The sequence below is a fragment of the Oncorhynchus kisutch genome, linkage group LG19 (genome assembly GCF_002021735.2).
Source record: "Oncorhynchus kisutch isolate 150728-3 linkage group LG19, Okis_V2, whole genome shotgun sequence".
NCBI lineage: Eukaryota > Metazoa > Chordata > Actinopteri > Salmoniformes > Salmonidae > Oncorhynchus > Oncorhynchus kisutch.
In genome coordinates this window covers 67,527,364-67,546,749 of record NC_034192.2, presented here as the reverse complement: position 1 = coordinate 67,546,749, position 19,386 = coordinate 67,527,364, and the positions used below count along the sequence as shown (strand labels likewise).

Genomic DNA, 19,386 nt, shown 5'->3' with positions numbered 1-19,386 from the left:
GGTTAGGGGTGGAGTAGGGTTGGGTTAGCGGGTGCAGTAGGGTTGGGTTAGGGTTAGAGGAGGGTTGGGTTAGGGTTAGAGGAGGGTAGGTTTAGGTGGTAGAGGAGGGTTGGGTTAGTGTTAGTGTTAGGGGTGGAGTAGGGTTGGGTTAGGGTTAGAGGAGGGTTGGGTTAGGGTTAGAGGGAGGGTTAGGGGTTAGAGGAGGGTAGGTTTAGGTGGTAGAGGAGGGTTCGGTTAGTGTTAGGGTTAGGGGGTGGAGTAGGGTTGGGTTAGGGTTAGAGGAGGTTTGGGTTAGGGTTAGGGTTAGGGGTGGAATAGGGTTGGGTTAGGGGGTGGAGTAGGGTTGGGTTAGGGTTAGAGGAGGGTTGAGTTAGTGTTAGGGTTAGGGGGTTTAGTAGGGATGGGTTAGGGTTAGAGGAGGGTTGGGTTAGTGTTAAGGTTAGGGGGTGGAGTAGGGTTGGGTTAGGTGGTGAGGAAGGTTATGTTAGTGTTAGGGTTAGGGAGTGGAGTAGGGTTGGGTTAGTGTTAGGGTTAGAGGAGGGTTGGTTTTGTGTAGGGGGTGGAGTAGGGTTGGGTTAGGGGGTGGAGTAGGGTTGGGTTAGGGTTAGAGGAGGGTTGGGTTAGGGTTAGAGGAGGGTTAGGGGTTAGAGGAGGGTAGGTTTAGGTGGTAGAGGAGGGTTCGGTTAGTGTTAGGGTTAGGGGGTGGAGTAGGGTTGGGTTAGGGTTAGAGGAGGGTTGAGTTAGTGTTAGGGTTAGGGGGTTTAGTAGGGATGGGTTAGGTGTTAGAGGAGGGTTGGGTTAGTGTTAAGGTTAGGGGATGGAGTATTGTTGGGTTAGGTGGTGAGGAAGGTTAGGTTAGTGTTAGGGTTAGGGAGTGGAGTAGGGTTGGGTTAGTGTTAGGGTTAGAGGAGGGTTGGTTTTGTGTTAGGGGGTGGAGTAGGGTTGGGTTTAGGGGGGTGGAGTAGGGTTGGGTTAGGGGTTAGAGGAGGTTGGGTTAGGGTTAGAGGAGGGTTGGGTTAGTGCTAGAGGAGGGTTGGGTTAATGTTAGGTTTAGGGGGTGGAATAGGTTTGGGTTAGGGGGTGGTGGAGTAGGGTTGGGTTAGGGTTAGAGGAGGTTGAGTAGTGTTAGGGTTAGGGGGTTTAGTAGGGATGGGTTAGGGTTAGAGGAGGGTTGGGGTGTAGTGTTAGTGTATAGAGGATAGATAGGGGTTGGGTTAGGTTAGTGTATAGAGGACAGATTAGGGTTGGTTAGGTTAGTGTTATAGAGGACAGATAGGAGGGTTGGGTAGTGTATAGAGGATAGGGAGGGTTGGGTTAGGTTAGTGTATAGAGGACAGATAGGGGGGTTAGGTTAGTGTATAGAGGACAGATAGGAGGGTTGGGTTAGTGTATAGAGGACAGATAGGAGGGTTGGGTTAGTGTATAGAGGACAGATAGGAGGGTTAGGTTAGTGTATAGAGGACAGATAGGAGGGTTGGGTTAGGTTAGTGTATAGAGGACAGATGGGAGGTTGGGTTAGGTTAGTGTATAGAGGACAGATAGGAGGGTTGGGTCAGTGTTTAGAGGACAGATAGGAGGGTTGGTTAGGTTAGTGTATAGAGGACAGATAGGAGGGGTGGGTTGGGTCAGTGTATAGAGGACAGATAGGAGGGTTTGGTTAGTGTATAGAGGACAGAGGAGGGTTAGGTTAGTGTATAGAGGACAGATAGGAGGTTAGGGTATGTTATAGAGGACAGATAGGAGGGGTGGGTTAGGTTAGTGTATAGAGGACAGATAGGAGGGTTGGGTTGGGTAGTGTATAGAGGACAGATAGGAGGGTTAGGGTAGTGTATAGAGGACAGATAGGAGGGTTAGGTTAGTGTATAGAGGACAGATAGGAGGGTTAGGTTAGTGTATAGAGGACAGATAGGGGGGTTGGGTTAGGTTAGTGTATAGAGGACAGATAGGAGGGTTGGGTCAGTGTATAGAGGACAGATAGAGGGTTGGGTTAGTGTATAGAGGATAGAGGGGGGTTGGGTTAGGTTAGTGTATAGAGGACAGATAGGAGGGTTGGGTTAGTGTATAGAGGACAGATAGGAGGGTTAGGTTAGTGTATAGAGGACAGATAGGAGGGTTGGGTTAGGTTAGTGTATAGAGGACAGATAGGAGGGTTAGGTTAGTGTATAGAGGACAGATTGGAGGGTTAGGTTAGTGTATAGAGGACAGATAGGAGGGTTGGGTTAGGTTAGTGTATAGAGGACAGATAGGAGGGTTAGGTTAGTGTATAGAGGACAGATAGGAGGGTGGGTTAGTGTATAGAGGACAGATAGGAGGGTTGGGTTAGGTTAGTGTATAGAGGACAGAGGGAGGGTTAGGTTAGTGTATAGAGGACAGATAGGAGGGTTGGGTTAGGTTAGTGTATAGAGGACAGATAGGAGGGTTAGGTTAGTGTTATAGAGGACAGATAGGAGGGTTAGGTTAGTGTATAGAGGACAGATAGGAGGGTTGGGTTAGGTTAGTGTTAGAGGACAGATAGGAGGGTTGGGTTAGTGTATAGAGGACAGATAGGAGGGTTAGGTTAGGTTAGTGTATAGAGGACAGATAGGAGGGTTAGGTTAGTGTATAGAGGACAGATTGGAGGGTTGGGTTAGGTTAGTGTATAGAGGACAGATAGGAGGGTTGGGTTAGTGTATAGAGGACAGATAGGAGGGTTGGGGTTAGTGTATAGAGGACAGATATTAGGGTTTGGTTAGGTTAGTGTATAGAGGACAGATAGAGGGTTGGGTTAGGTTAGTGTATAGAGGACAGATAGGAGGGTTAGGTTAGTGTATAGAGGACAGATAGGAGGGTTGGGTTAGGTTAGTGTATAGAGGACAGATAGGAGGGTGGGGTTAGTGTATAGAGGACAGATAGGAGGGTTGGGTTAGTGTATAGAGGACAGATAGGAGGGTTGGGTTAGGTTAGTGTATAGAGGACAGATAGGAGGGTTGGGTTAGTGTATAGAGGACAGATAGGAGGTTTGGTTAGTGTATAGAGGACAGATTGGAGGGTTGGGTTAGGTTAGTGTATAGAGGACAGATAGGAGGGTTAGGTTAGTGTATAGAGGACAGATAGGAGGGTTGGGTTAGGTTAGTGTATAGAGGACAGATAGGAGGGTTATTTAGTGTATAGAGGACAGATAGGAGGGTTGGGTTAGTGTATAGAGGACAGATAGGATGGTTGGGTTATGTATAGAGGACAGATAGGAGGGTTGGTTAGTGTATAGAGGACAGATAGGAGGGTTAGGTTAGTGTATAGAGGACAGATAGGAGGGTTGGGTTAGTGTATAGAGGACAGATGGGAGGGTTGTGTTAGTGTATAGAGGACAGATAGGAGGTTGGGTTAGGTTAGTGTATAGAGGACAGATAGGAGGGTTGGGTTAGGTTAGTGTATAGAGGACAGATAGGAGGTTGGTTAGGTTAGTGTATAGAGGACAGATAGGAGGGTTGGGTTAGGGTTTAGAGTTGTTTAGAGGACAGATAGGAGGGTTGGGTTAGGTTAGTGTATAGAGGACAGATAGGAGGGTTGGGTTGGGTTGGGTCAGTGTATATAGAGGACAGATAGGAGGGTTTGGTTAGTGTATAGAGGACAGATAGGAGGGTTAGGTTAGTGTATAGAGGACAGATAGGAATGTTAGGTTAGTGTATAGAGGACAGATAGGAGGGTTGGGTTAGGTTAGTGTATAGAGGACAGATAGGAGGGTTGGTTGGGTCAGTGTATAGAGGACAGATAGGAGGGTTGGTTAGTGTATAGAGGACAGATAGGAGGGTTAGGTTAGTGTATAGAGGACAGATAGGAGGGTTAGGTTAGTGTATAGAGGACAGATAGGAGGGTTAGGTTAGTGTATAGAGGACAGATAGGAGGGTTGGGTTAGGTTAGTGTATAGAGGACAGATAGGAGGGTTGGGTCAGTGTTTAGAGGACAGATAGGAGGGTTGGTTAGTGTATAGAGGACAGATAGGAGGGTTGGGTTAGGTTAGTGTATAGAGGACAGATAGGAGGGTTGGGTTAGTGTATAGAGGACAGATAGGAGGGTTAGGTTAGTGTATAGAGGACAGATAGGAGGGTTAGGTTAGGTTAGTGTATAGAGGACAGATAGGAGGGTTAGGTTAGTGTATAGAGGACAGATATGAGGGTTGGGTTAGTGTATAGAGGACAGATAGGAGGGTTGGGTGGTTAGTGTATAGAGGACAGATAGGAGGGTTAGGTTAGTGTATAGAGGACAGATAGGAGGTTGGGTTAGGTTAGTGTATAGAGGACAGATAGGAGGGTTGGGTTAGTGTATAGAGGACAGATAGGAGGGTTAGGTTAGTGTATAGAGGACAGATAGGAGGGTTGGGTTAGGTTAGTGTTTAGAGGACAGATAGGAGGGTTGGGTTAGTGTATAGAGGATAGATAGGAGGGTTAGGTTAGGTTAGTGTATAGAGGACAGATAGGAGGGTTAGGTTAGTGTATAGAGGACAGATAGGAGGGTTGGGTTAGGTTAGTGATAGAGGACAGATAGGAGGGTTGGGTAGTGTATAGAGGACAGATAGGAGGGTTGGGTAGTGTATAGAGGACAGATATGGGTTGGTTAGGTTAGTGTATTAGAGGACAGATAGGAGGGTTGGGTAGGTTAGTGTATAGAGGACAGATAGGAGTGTTGGGTTAGGTAGTGTATAGAGGACAGATAGGAGGGTATTTAGTGTATAGAGGACAGATAGGAGGGTTGGGTTAGTGTATAGAGGACAGATAGGATGGTTGGGTTAGTGTATAGAGGACAGATAGGAGGGTTTGGTTAGTGTATAGAGGACAGATAGGAGGGTTAGGTTAGTGTATAGAGGACAGATAGGAGGTGGGTTAGGTTAGTGTATAGAGGACAGATAGGAGGGTTGGGTTAGGTTAGTGTATAGAGGACAGATGGGAGGGTTGGGTTAGGTAGTGTATAGAGGACAGATAGGAGGGTTGGGTCAGTGTATAGAGGACAGATAGGGGGGGGTTAGGTTAGTGTATAGAGGACAGATAGGAGGGTTAGGTTAGTGTATAGAGGACAGATAGGAGGGTTAGGTTAGTGTATAGAGGACAGATAGGGGTGGGTTAGGTTAGTGTATAGAGGACAGATAGGAGGGTTAGGTTAGTGTATAGAGGACAGATAGGGGGGTTAGGTTAGTGTATAGAGGACAGATAGGAGGGTTAGGTTAGTGTATAGAGGACAGATAGGGGGGTGGGTTAGGTTAGTGTATAGAGGACAGATAGGAGGGTGGGTTAGTGTTTAGAGGACAGATAGGAGGGTTGGGTTAGTGTATAGAGGACAGATAGGGGGTTGGGTTAGGTTAGTGTATAGAGGACAGATAGGAGGGTTGGGTTAGTGTATAGAGGACAGATAGGAGGGTTAGGTTAGTGTATAGAGGACAGATAGGAGGGTTAGGTTAGGTTAGTGTATAGAGGACAGATAGGAGGGTTAGGTTAGTGTATAGAGGACAGATATGAGGGTTGGGTTAGTGTATAGAGGACAGATAGGGGGTGGTTAGGTTAGTGTATAGAGGACAGATGGGAGGGTTAGGGTTAGGGTTAGGTAGTGTATAGAGGACAGATAGGAGGGTTGGGTTAGGTTAGTGTATAGAGGACAGATAGGAGGGTTAGGTTAGTGTATAGAGGACAGATAGAGGGGTGGGTTAGGTTAGTGTTAGAGGACAGATAGGAGGGTTGGGTTAGTGTATAGAGGACAGATAGGAGGGTTAGGTAGGGTAATGTATAGAGGACAGATAGGGAGGGTAGGTTAGTGTATAGAGGACAGATGGAGGTTGGGTTAGGTTAGTGTATAGAGGACAGATAGGAGGGTTGGGTAGTGTATAGAGGACAGATAGGAGGGTTGGGTTAGTGTATAGAGGACAGATATTAGGGTTTGGTTAGGTTAGTATCTAGAGGACAGATAGGAGGGTTGGGTTGTTAGTGTATAGAGGACAGATAGGGGGTTAGGTTAGTGTATAGGGGACAGATGGAGGGTTAGGTTAGTGTATAGAGGACAGATAGGAGGGTTGGTTAGTGTATAGAGGACAGATAGGAGGGTTGGGTTAGGTTAGTGTATAGAGGACAGATAGGAGGGTTGGGTTAGTGTATAGAGGACAGATAGGAGGGTTGGGTTAGTGTATAGAGGACAGATAGGAGGGTTGGGTTAGTGTATAGAGGACAGATAGGAGGGTTGGGTTAGTGTATAGAGGACAGATATAGGGTTTGGTTAGTGTATAGAGGACAGATTGGAGGGTTGGGTTAGGTTAGTAGTGTATAGAGGACAGATAGGAGGGTTAGGTTAGTGTATAGAGGACAGATAGGAGGGTTGGGTTAGGTTAGTGTATAGAGGACAGATAGAGGGTATTTTAGTGTATAGAGGACAGATAGGGGGTTGGGTTAGTGTATAGAGGACAGATAGGATGGTTGGGTTATGTATAGAGGACAGATAGGAGGGTTGGTTAGTGTATAGAGGACAGATAGGATGGTTGGGTTAGTGTATATAGAGGACAGATAGGAGGGTTGGGTTAGTGTATAGAGGACAGATGGAGGGGGTGTTAGTGTATAGAGGACAGATATTAGGTTTGGTTAGGTTAGTGTATCTAGAGGACAGATAGGAGGGTGGGTTAGGTTAGTGTATAGAGGACAGATAGGAGGGTTAGGTTAGTGTATAGAGGACAGATAGGAGGGTTAGGTAGTGTATAGAGGACAGATAGGAGGGTTGGGTAGGTTAGTGTATAGAGGACAGATAGGAGGGTTGGGTCAGTGTTTAGAGGACAGATAGGAGGGTTGGGTTAGTGTATAGAGGACAGATAGGAGGGTGGGTTAGGTTAATGATAGAGGACAGATAGGAGGGTTGGGTTAGTGTATAGAGGACAGATAGGAGGGTTAGGTTAGTGTATAGAGGACAGATAGGAGGGTTGGGTTAGGTTAGTGTATAGAGGACAGATAGGAGGGTTGGGTCAGAGTTGTATAGAGGACAGATAGGAGGGTTTGGTTAGTGTATAGAGGATAGATAGATAGGAGGGTTGGGTTAGGTTAGTGTATAGAGGACAGATAGGAGGGTTGGGTAGTGTTATAGAGGACAGATAGGATGGTTGGGTAGTGTATAGAGGACAGATAGGAGGGTTAGGTTAGTGTATAGAGGACAGATAGGAGGGTTGGGTTAGTGTTAGAGGACAGATAGGAGGGTGGGTTAGGTTAGTGTATAGAGGACAGATAGGAGGGTTGGGTTGGGTTAGTGTATAGAGGACAGATAGGAGGGTTAGGTTAGTGTATAGAGGACAGATAGGAGGGTTAGGTTAGTGTATAGAGGACAGATTGGAGGGTAGGTTAGGTTAGTGTATAGAGGACAGATAGGGGGTTGGGTTAGGGTTAGTGTATAGAGGACAGATAGGAGGGTTGGGTAGTGTTTAGAGGACAGATAGGAGGGTTTTGGTTAGTGTATAGAGGATAGATAGGAGGGTTGGGTTAGGTTAGTGTATAGAGGACAGATAGGAGGGTTGGGTTAGTGTATAGAGGACAGATAGGAGGGTTAGGTTAGTGTATAGAGGACAGATAGGAGGGTTAGGTTAGTGTATAGAGGACAGATAGGAGGGTTGGGTTAGGTTAGTGTATAGAGGACAGATAGGAGGGTTGGGTTAGTGTTTAGAGGACAGATAGGAGGGTTTGGTTAGTGTATAGAGGACAGATAGGAGGGTTGGGTTAGGTTAGTGTATAGAGGACAGATAGGAGGGTTGGTTAGTGTATAGAGGACAGATAGGATGGTTGGGTTAGTGTATAGAGGACAGATAGGAGGGTTAGGTTAGTGTATAGAGGACAGATAGGAGGGTGGGTCAGTGTTTAGAGGACAGATAGGAGGTTGGTTAGGTTAGTGTATAGAGGACAGATAGGAGGGTTGGGTTGGTCAGTGTATAGAGGACAGATAGGAGGGTTAGGTTAGTGTATAGAGGACAGATAGGAGGGTTAGGTTAGTGTATAGAGGACAGATAGGAGGGTTAGGTTAGTGTATAGAGGACAGATAGGGGGGTGGGTTAGGTTAGTGTATAGAGGACAGATAGGAGGGTTTGGTTAGTGTTAGAGGACAGATAGGAGGGTTTGGTTAGTGTATAGAGGACAGATAGGAGGGTTGGGTTAGGTTGGTGTATAGAGGACAGATAGGAGGGTTGGGTTAGTGTATAGAGGACAGATAGGAGGGTTAGGTTAGTGTATAGAGGACAGATAGGAGGGTTAGGTTAGTGTATAGAGGACAGATAGGAGGGTTGGGTTAGGTTAGTGTATAGAGGACAGATAGGAGGGTTGGGTTAGTGTATAGAGGACAGATAGGAGGGTTGGTTAGTGTATAGAGGATAGATAGGAGGTTGGGTTAGGTTAGTGTATAGAGGACAGATAGGAGGGTTGGTTAGTGTATAGAGGACAGATAGGATGGTTGGGTTAGTGTATAGAGGACAGATAGGAGGGTTAGGTTAGTGTATAGAGGACAGATAGGAGGGTTGGGTTAGTGTATAGAGGACAGATAGGAGGGTTGGTTAGGTTAGTGTATAGAGGACAGATAGGAGGGTTGGGTTGGGTCAGTGTATAGAGGACAGATAGGAGGGTTAGGTTAGTGTATAGAGGACAGATAGGAGGGTTAGGTTAGTGTATAGAGGACAGATGGAGGGTTAGGTTAGTGTATAGAGGACAGATAGGGGGGTGGGTTAGGTTGTGTATAGAGGACAGATAGGAGGGTTGGGTCAGTGTATAGAGGACAGATAGGAGGTTTGGTTAGTGTATAGAGGACAGATAGGAGGGTTGGGTTAGGTTGTGTATAGAGGACAGATAGGAGGGTTGGGTTAGTGTATAGAGGACAGATAGGAGGGTTAGGTTAGTGTATAGAGGACAGATAGGAGGGTTAGGTTAGGTTAGTGTATAGAGGACAGATAGGAGGGTGGGTTAGTGTATAGAGGACAGATAGGAGGGTTGGGTTAGTGTATAGAGGACAGATAGGAGGGTGGGTTAGGTTAGTGTATAGGGACAGATAGGGTTAGGTTAGTGTATAGAGGACAGATAGGAGGGTTGGGTTAGTGTATAGAGGACAGATAGGGGGGTTGGGTTAGGTTAGTGTATAGAGGACAGATAGGAGGGTTAGGTTAGTGTATAGAGGACAGATAGGAGGTTGGGTTAGGTTAGTGTATAGAGGACAGATAGGAGGGTTAGGTTAGTGTATAGAGGACAGATAGGAGGGTTAGGTTAGTGTATAGAGGACAGATAGGAGGTTGGGTTAGGTTAGTGTATAGAGGACAGATAGGAGGGTTAGTTTTAGTGTATAGAGGACAGATAGGAGGGTTGGGTTAGTGTATAGAGGACAGATAGGAGGGTTGGGTTAGTGTATAGAGGACAGATAGGAGGGTTGGTTAGTGTATAGAGGACAGATAGGAGGGTTGGGTTAGTGTATAGAGGACAGATAGGAGGGTTGGGTTAGTGTATAGAGGACAGATAGGAGGGGTTGTGGTTAGTGTATAGAGGACAGATATTGGGTTTGGTTAGGTAGTGTATCTAGAGGACAGATAGGAGGGTTGGGTTAGGTTAGTGTATAGAGGACAGATAGGAGGGTTAGGTTAGTGTATAGAGGACAGATAGGAGGGTTGGGTTAGTGTATAGAGGACAGATAGGAGGGTTGGTTAGGTTAGTGTATAGAGGACAGATAGGAGGGTTAGGTTAGTGTAGAGGACAGATATGAGGGGTTGGTTAGTGTATAGAGGACAGATAGGAGGGTTGGGTTAGGTTAGTGTATAGAGGACAGATGGGAGGGTTAGGTTAGTGTATAGAGGACAGATAGGAGGGTTGGGTTAGGTTAGTGTATAGAGGACAGATAGGAGGGTTAGGTTAGTGTATAGAGGACAGATAGGAGGGTTAGGTTAGTGTAAAGAGGACAGATAGGAGGGTTGGGTTAGGTTAGTGTTTAGAGGACAGATAGGAGGGTTGGGTTAGTGTATAGAGGATAGATAGGAGGGTTAGGTTAGGTTAATGTATAGAGGACAGATAGGAGGTTTGGTTAGTGTATAGAGGACAGATTGGAGGGTTGGTTAGGTTAGTGTATAGAGGACAGATAGGAGGGTTGGGTTAGTGTATAGAGGACAGATAGGAGGGTTGGGGTAGTGTATAGAGGACAGATATAGGGGTTGGTTAGGTTAGTGTATAGAGGACAGATAGGAGGGTTGGTTAGGGTAGTGTATAGAGGACAGATAGGAGGGTTGGGTTAGTGTATAGAGGACAGATATGAGGGTTGGGTAGTGTATAGAGGACAGATAGGAGGGTGGGTTAGGTTAGTGTATAGAGGACAGATAGAGGGTTGGGTTAGTGTATAGAGGACAGATATGAGGGTTTGGTTAGTGTATAGAGGACAGATTGGAGGGTTGGGTTAGGTTAGTGTATAGAGGACAGATAGGAGGGTTAGGTTAGTGTATAGAGGACAGATAGGAGGGTTGGGTTTAGTAGTGTATAGGGACAGATAGGAGGGTTAGGTTATGTATAGAGGACAGATGGGAGGGTTAGGTTAGGTTAGTGTATAGAGACAGATAGGAGGGTTAGGTTAGTGTATAGAGGACAGATATGAGGGTTGGGTTAGTGTATAGAGGACAGATAGGAGGGTTGGGTTAGGTAGTGTATAGAGGACAGATAGGAGGGTTAGGTTAGTGTATAGAGGACAGATATGAGGGTTGGGTTAGTGTATAGAGGACAGATAGGAGGGTTGGGTTAGGTAGTGTATAGAGGACAGATGGGAGGGGTTTAGGTTAGTGTATAGAGGACACAGATAGGAGGGTTGGGTTAGGGTTAGGTTAGTGTATAGAGGACAGATAGGAGGGTTAGGTTAGTGTATAGAGGACAGATAGGAGGGTTAGGTTGTGTAAAGAGGACAGATAGGAGGGTTGGGTTAGGTTAGTGTTTAGAGGACAGATAGGAGGGTTGGGTTAGTGTATAGAGGATAGATAGGAGGGTTAGGTTAGGTAAGTATAGAGGACAGATAGGAGGGTTAGGTTAGTGTATAGAGGACAGATATGAGGGTTGGGTTAGTGTATAGAGGACAGATAGGAGGGTTGGGTTAGGTTAGTGTATAGAGGACAGATAGGAGGGTTGGGTTAGTGTATAGAGGACAGTATTAGGGTTTGATTAGTGTATAGAGGATAGATAGGAGGGTTGGGTTAGGTTGTGTATAGAGGACAGATAGGAGGGTTGGGTTAGTGTATAGAGGACAGATGGATGGTTGGGTTAGTGTATAGAGGACAGATAGGAGGGTTAGGTTAGTGTATAGAGGACAGATAGGAGGGTTGGGTCAGTGTTTAGAGGACAGATAGGAGGGTTGGGTTAGGTTGTGTATAGAGGACAGATAGGGGGTTGGGTTGGGTCAGTGTATAGAGGACAGATAGGAGGGTTAGGTTAGTGTATAGAGGACAGATAGGAGGGTTAGGTTAGTGGTATAGAGGACAGATTGGAGGGTTAGGTTAGTGTATAGAGGACAGATAGGGGGGTAGGGGGGTTGGGTAGGTTAGTGTATAGAGGACAGATAGGAGGGTTGGGTCAGTGTTTAGAGGACAGATAGGAGGGTTTGTTAGTGTATAGAGGACAGATAGGAGGGTTGGGTTAGGTTGGTGTATAGAGGACAGATAGGAGGGGTGGGTTGGGGTTAGTGTTATAGAGGACAGATAGGAGGGTTAGGTTAGTGTATAGAGGACAGATAGGAGGGTTAGGTTAGTGTATAGAGGACAGATTGGAGGGGTAGGTTAGTGTATAGAGGACAGATAGGGGGTTTTATAGATGACAGATAGAACATCTGGAGGGACACAACCCTCCTATCAAACAGCTCTTTCATACTGACCATCGCCAAGATGCCCTCGGCATTATGGGCCACATGACTGGCGAACCCGGCGAACAGATAGGAGGGTTAGGTTAGTGTATAGAGGACAGATAGGATGGTTGGTTAGTGTATAGAGGACAGATAGGAGGGTTGGGTTAGTGTATAGAGGGACAGATGGAGGGTTTGGGTTAGTGTATAGAGGACAGATGGGAGGGTTGGGTTAGTGTATAGAGGACAGATATTAGGGTTTGTTTAGGTTAGTGTATCTAGAGGACAGATAGGAGGGTTAGGTAGTGTATAGAGGAAAGATAGGAGGGTTAGGTTTAGTGTATAGAGGACAGATAGGAGGGTTGGGTTATTGTATAGAGGACAGATAGGAGGGTTGGTGTTAATGATAGAGGACAGATAGGAGGGTCGGGTTAGTGTATAGAGGACAGATAAGAGGGTTGGGCTAGGTTAGTGTATAGAGGCCAGATAGGAGGGTTGGGTTCTTGTATAGAGGACGATAGGAGGTTTTGGTTAGTGTATAGAGGATAGATAGGAGGGTTGGTTAGGTATAGAGGACAGATAGGAGGGTTGGTTAGTGTATAGAGGACAATAGGAAGGTTGGGTTAGTGTATAGAGGACAGATAGGAGGGTTGGGTTAGTGTCTAGAGGACAGATAGGAGGGTTTGGTTAGTGTATAGAGGACAGATAGGAGGGTTGGGTTTAGTGTATAGAGGACAGATAGGAGGTTTGGTAGTGTATAGAGGACAGATAGGAGGGTTTGGTTAGTGTATAGAGGACAGATAGGATGGTTGGGTTAGTGTGTAGAGGACAGATAGGAGGGTTGGGTTAGTGTATAGAGGACAGATGGGAGGGTTGGGTTAGTATATAGAGGACAGATATTAGGGTTTGGTTAGGTTAGTGTATCTAGAGGACAGATAGGAGGGTTGGGTTAGGTTAGTGTATAGAGGAAAGATAGGAGGGTTAGGTTAGTGTATAGAGGACAGATAGGAGGTTTGGGTTAGGTTAGTGTATAGAGGACAGATAGGAGGGTTGGGTTAGGTTAGTGTATAGAGGACAGATAGGAGGGTTGGGTCAGTGTTTTAGAGGACAGATAGGATGGTTGGGTTCGTGTATATAGGACAGATAGGAGGGTTAGGTTAGTGTATAGAGGACAGATTGGAGGGTTGGGTTAGGTTAGTGTATAGAGGACAGATAGGAGGGTTAGGTTAGTGTATAGAGGACAGATAGGAGGGTTGGGTTAGGTTAGTGTATAGAGGACAGATAGGAGGGTTGGGTTAGTGTATAGAGTTCAGATAGGATGGTTTGGTTCGTGTATAGAGGACAGATAGGAGGGTTAGGTTAGTGTATAGAGGACAGATTGGAGGGTTGGGTTAGGTTAGTGTATAGAGGACAGATAGGAGGGTTAGGTTAGTGTATAGAGGACAGATATGAGGGTTGGGTTAGGTGTATAGAGGACAGATAGGAGGGTTGGGTTAGGTTAGTGTATAGAGGAGAGATAGGAGGGTTGGGTTAGTGTATAGAGGACAGATATGAGGGTTGGGTTAGTGTATAGAGGACAGATATTAGGGTTTGGTTAGGTTAGTGTATCTAGAGGACAGATAGGAGGGTTGGGTTAGGTTAGTGTATAGAGGACAGATAGGAGGGTTGGGTTAGTGTATAGAGGACAGATAGGAGGGTTGGGTTAGTGTATAGAGGACAGATAGGAGGGGTTGGGTTAGGTTAGTGTATAGAGGAAAGATAGGAGGGTTAGGTTAGTGTATCTAGAGGACAGATAGGATGGTTAGTTTAGTGTATAGAGGACAGATAGGAGGGTTGGGTTAGTGTATAGAGGACAGATAGGAGGGTTGGGTTAGGTTAGTGTATAGAGGAAAGATAGGAGGGTTAGGTTAGTGTATCTAGAGGACAGATAGGATGGTTAGTTTAGTGTATAGAGGACAGATAGGAGGGTTTTATAGATGACAGATAGAACATCTGGAGGGACACAACCCTCCTATCAAACAGCTCTTTCATACTGACCATCGCCAAGATGCCCTCGGCATTATGGGCCAAATGACTGGGGAACCCGGCGAACAGATAGGAGGGTTAGGTTAGTGTATAGAGGACAGATAGGAGGGTTTGGTTAGTGTATAGAGGACAGATAGGATGGTTGGGTTAGTGTATAGAGGGACAGATAGGAGGGTTGGGTTAGTGTATAGAGGACAGATGGGAGGGTTGGGTTAGTGTATAGAGGACAGATGGGAGGGTTGGGTTAGTGTATAGAGGACAGATATTAGGGTTTGGTTAGGTTAGTGTATCTAGAGGACAGATAGGAGGGTTAGGTTAGTGTATAGAGGAAAGATAGGAGGGTTAGGTTAGTGTATAGAGGAAAGATAGGAGGGTTAGGTTAGTGTATAGAGGAAAGATAGGAGGGTTAGGTTAGTGTATAGAGGACAGATAGGAGGGTTGGGTTAGTGTATAGAGGACAGATAGGAGGGTTGGGTTAATGTATAGAGGACAGATAGGAGGGTTGGGTTAGTGTATAGAGGACAGATAGGAGGGTTGGGTTAGTGTATAGAGGACAGATAGGAGGGTTAGGTTAGTGTATAGAGGACAGATAGGAGGTTTTGGTTAGTGTATATAGGACAGATAGGAGGGTTAGGTTAGTGTATAGAGGACAGATAAGAGGGTTGGGTTAGGTTAGTGTATAGAGGACAGATAGGAGGGTTGGGTTAGTGTATAGAGGACAGATAGGAGGTTTTGGTTAGTGTATAGAGGATAGATAGGAGGGTTGGGTTAGTGTATAGAGGACAGATAGGAGGGTTGGGTTAGTGTATAGAGGACAGATAGGAGGGTTGGGTTAGTGTATAGAGGACAGATAGGAGGGTTGGGTTAGTGTATAGAGGACAGATAGGAGGGTTTGGTTAGTGTATAGAGGACAGATAGGAGGGTTGGGTTAGTGTATAGAGGACAGATAGGAGGGTTTGGTTAGTGTATAGAGGACAGATAGGAGGGTTTGGTTAGTGTATAGAGGACAGATAGGATGGTTGGGTTAGTGTGTAGAGGACAGATAGGAGGGTTGGGTTAGTGTATAGAGGACAGATGGGAGGGTTGGGTTAGTATATAGAGGACAGATATTAGGGTTGGGTTAGGTTAGTGTATAGAGGACAGATAGGAGGGTTGGGTTAGGTTAGTGTATAGAGGACAGATAGGAGGGTTGGGTCAGTGTTTAGAGGACAGATAGGATGGTTGGGTTCATGTATAGAGGACAGATAGGAGGGTTGGGTTAATGTATAGAGGACAGATAGGAGGGTTGGGTTAGTGTATAGAGGACAGATAGGAGGGTTAGGTTAGTGTATAGAGGACAGATAGGAGGTTTTGGTTAGTGTATATAGGACAGATAGGAGGGTTAGGTTAGTGTATAGAGGACAGATAGGAGGGTTAGGTTAGTGTACAGAGGACAGATAGGAGGGTTGGGTTAGTGTATAGAGGACAGATAGGAGGGTTGGGTTAGTGTATAGAGGACAGATAGGAGGGTTGGGTTAGGTTGGTGTATAGAGGACAGATAGGAGGGTTGGGTTAGTGTATAGAGGATAGATAGGAGGGTTGGGTTAGTGTATAGAGGATAGATAGGAGGGTTAGGTTAGTGTATAGAGGACAGATAGGAGGGATGGGTTAGTGTATAGAGGACAGATAGGAGGGTTAGGTTAGTGTATAGAGGACAGATAGGAGGGTTAGGTTAGTGTATAGAGGACAGATAGGAGGGTTAGTTAGTGTATAGAGGACAGATAGGAGGGTTTTATAGATGACAGATAGAACATCTGGAGGGACACAACCCTCCTATCAAACAGCTCTTTCATACTGACCATCGCCAAGATGCCCTCGGCATTATGGGCCAAATGACTGGGGAACCCGGCGAACAGATAGGAGGGTTAGGTTAGTGTATAGAGGACAGATAGGAGGGTTTGGTTAGTGTATAGAGGACAGATAGGATGTTGGGTTAGTGTATAGAGGACAGATAGGAGGGTTGGGTTAGTGTATAGAGGGACAGATGGGAGGGTTGGGTTAGTGTATAGAGGACAGATGGGAGGGTTGGGTTAGTGTATAGAGGACAGATATTAGGGTTTGGTTAGGTTAGTGTATCTAGAGGACAGATAGGAGGGTTAGGTTAGTGTATAGAGGAAAGATAGGAGGGTTAGGTTAGTGTATAGAGGAAAGATAGGAGGGTTAGGTTAGTGTATAGAGGAAAGATAGGAGGGTTAGGTTAGTGTATAGAGGACAGATAGGAGGGTTGGGTTAGTGTATAGAGGACAGATAGGAGGGTTGGGTTAATGTATAGAGGACAGATAGGAGGGTTGGGTTAGTGTATAGAGGACAGATAGGAGGGTTGGGTTAGTGTATAGAGGACAGATAGGAGGGTTAGGTTAGTGTATAGAGGACAGATAGGAGGTTTTGGTTAGTGTATATAGGACAGATAGGAGGGTTAGGTTAGTGTATAGAGGACAGATAAGAGGGTTGGGTAGGTTAGTGTATAGAGGACAGATAGGAGGGTTGGGTTAGTGTATAGAGGACAGATAGGAGGTTTTGGTTAGTGTATAGAGGATAGATAGGAGGGTTGGGTTAGTGTATAGAGGACAGATAGGAGGGTTGGGTTAGTGTATAGAGGACAGATAGGAGGGTTGGGTTAGTGTATAGAGGACAGATAGGAGGGTTGGGTTAGTGTATAGAGGACAGATAGGAGGGTTTGGTTAGTGTATAGAGGACAGATAGGAGGGTTGGGTTAGTGTATAGAGGACAGATAGGAGGGTTTGGTTAGTGTATAGAGGACAGATAGGAGGGTTTGGTTAGTGTATAGAGGACAGATAGGATGGTTGGGTTAGTGTGTAGAGGACAGATAGGAGGGTTGGGTTAGTGTATAGAGGACAGATGGGAGGGTTGGGTTAGTATATAGAGGACAGATATTAGGGTTGGGTTAGGTTAGTGTATAGAGGACAGATAGGAGGGTTGGGTTAGGTTAGTGTATAGAGGACAGATAGGAGGGTTGGGTCAGTGTTTAGAGGACAGATAGGATGGTTGGGTTCATGTATAGAGGACAGATAGGAGGGTTGGGTTAGTGTATAGAGGACAGATAGGAGGGTTGGGTTAGTGTATAGAGGACAGATAGGAGGGTTAGGTTAGTGTATAGAGGACAGATAGGAGGTTTTGGTTAGTGTATATAGGACAGATAGGAGGGTTAGGTTAGTGTATAGAGGACAGATAGGAGGGTTAGGTTAGTGTACAGAGGACAGATAGGAGGGTTGGGTTAGTGTATAGAGGACAGATAGGAGGGTTGGGTTAGTGTATAGAGGACAGATAGGAGGGTTGGGTTAGGTTGGTGTATAGAGGACAGATAGGAGGGTTGGGTTAGTGTATAGAGGATAGATAGGAGGGTTGGGTTAGTGTATAGAGGATAGATAGGAGGGTTAGGTTAGTGTATAGAGGACAGATAGGAGGGATGGGTTAGTGTATAGAGGACAGATAGGAGGGTTAGGTTAGTGTATAGAGGACAGATAGGAGGGTTAGGTTAGTGTATAGAGGACAGATAGGAGGGTTAGGTTAGTGTATAGAGGACAGATAGGAGGGTTTTATAGATGACAGATAGAACATCTGGAGGGACACAACCCTCCTATCAAACAGCTCTTTCATACTGACCATCGCCAAGATGCCCTCGGCATTATGGGCCACATGACTGGCGAACCCGGCGAAACAAAGTCCCTCTGTGTCCTGCTATATATATATATATATATACACACACACACACACACACACACACACACACACACACACACACACACACGTTCTCAAAGAGCAGAACAGTGACCACTTAAGAATCTCCCAGTAGTGAAAGGGGGTTGTTCAACAATGTATTCAACTGAAATGTGAATGGTAGAGGTACGGGCCTTAATCGACAGGCCTGGGGAACAGTGGGTTAACTGCCTTTCTCAGGGGAACAGTGGGTTAACTGCCTTGCTCAGGGGAACAGTGGGTTAACTGCCTTGCTCAGGGGCAGAATGACACATTTGTACTTTGTCATCTCTGGGATTCGATCCAGCAACCTTCCACTTACTGGCCCAACACTTTAACCACTTGGCTAAGTGCCATAGTGACACAGTGTGTGACGTTTCTGGGATTCGATCCAGCAACCTTCCACTTACTGGCCCAACACTTTAACCACTTGGCTAAGTGCCATAGTGACACAGTGTGTGACGTTTCTGGGATTCGATCCAGCAACCTTCCACTTACTGGCCCAACACTTTAACCACTTGGCTAAGTGCCATAGTGACACAGTGTGTGACGTTTCTGTCTCTGTTTTTCCTCCAGGTCGCTGAGAAGAGGGAACACAGTGATCCAGGACCTGAGAGTCTATCTGTCTGTGTGTGTGTGTGTGTGTGTGTGTGTGTGTGTGTGTGTGTGTGTGTGTGTGTGTGTGTGTGTGTGTGTGTGTGTGTGTGTGTGTGTGTGTGTGTGTGTGTGTGTGTGTGTCTGTCTGTGTGTGTCTGAGTCTCTGAGAGTCTGTCTGTCTGTTTGTGTCTGAGTCTCTGAGAGAGTGTCTGTCTGTTTGTGTGTGTGTCTTTGAGTGTGTGTCTTGTTGTTGCTGCATCTGTGTGAGTGAGGATGAGGTCATCAGGACTACTGCTGTGTGTACTGGCTGTAGCGACGGTGTCCTCCTCCCGGTTCCCCCGTGACACATCATCTCAGAGCCCCAGGGTCATTACAGAGGAGACCAACCCCACAAACCTTCTCCTGGATACTCTGAACCCCAACAGCTCCCTCCCTGTTCCCCCTCTCCCTCCCGCCTTCCGACCACGCCCACCAGGCCCCTACCCCCCCATGTGTATCAAGCCCACAGAGATTAAACAAGCCTTTAAGTATGTGAACACGGTGGTGAGCTGTGTGATCTTGGTGGTGGGGATGATCGGTAACTCCACCTTATTAAGGATCATCTATAAGAACAAGTGTATGAGAAACGGACCCAACGTTCTGATTGGCTCTCTTGCCTTGGGGGATCTTCTCTACATCCTCATCGCTATCCCCATCAACGTCTTCAAGGTAGGAAGGGGTCACACTAACCCTAACCCCATAAAAAAAAGGAACAAACACATGCCGTCAACACTTATAATAATCAATAGTTATAATAATCAATAGTCAATAGTAGTTATCAATAGTTATCAAAAGTTATAATATTCAATAGTTATAATAATCAACAGCTGTAGCTGTCAGCAGTTATAGTAGTCAACAGTTCTGACCGTCAATAGTTATAGCTGTCAACGGGTTTAGCCGTCAACAGGTTTAGCCATCAACATATTATAGTAGTCAACAACAGTTACAGTAGTCAACCGTTACAGTAGTCAACCGTTACAGTAGTCAACAGTTATAGTCGTCAAACGTTATAGTATTCAACAGTTATAATAGTCAACAGTTATAATAGTCAACAGTTATAGTCGTCAACAGTTAAAGTAGTCAACAGCTATGATAGTCAACAGTTATAGTAGTCAACAGTTACAGTAGTCAACAGTTATAGTA

At 45.8% G+C, this 19,386-nt stretch overlaps 1 protein-coding gene across 1 annotated transcript in view; it reads left to right on the top strand.

Moving 5' to 3' along the window:
- The window catches only part of LOC109884288 (endothelin receptor type B), a 69,808-nt gene that overhangs the window by 15,119 nt on the left and 35,303 nt on the right, over positions 1 to 19,386 (top strand). The window contains exon 2 of the mRNA XM_031797673.1: positions 18,184 to 18,912. Coding sequence (XP_031653533.1) covers positions 18,478 to 18,912 — 435 coding nt within the window. The 5' untranslated portion in view covers positions 18,184 to 18,477. The remainder of the gene's footprint in view (positions 1 to 18,183; positions 18,913 to 19,386) is intronic.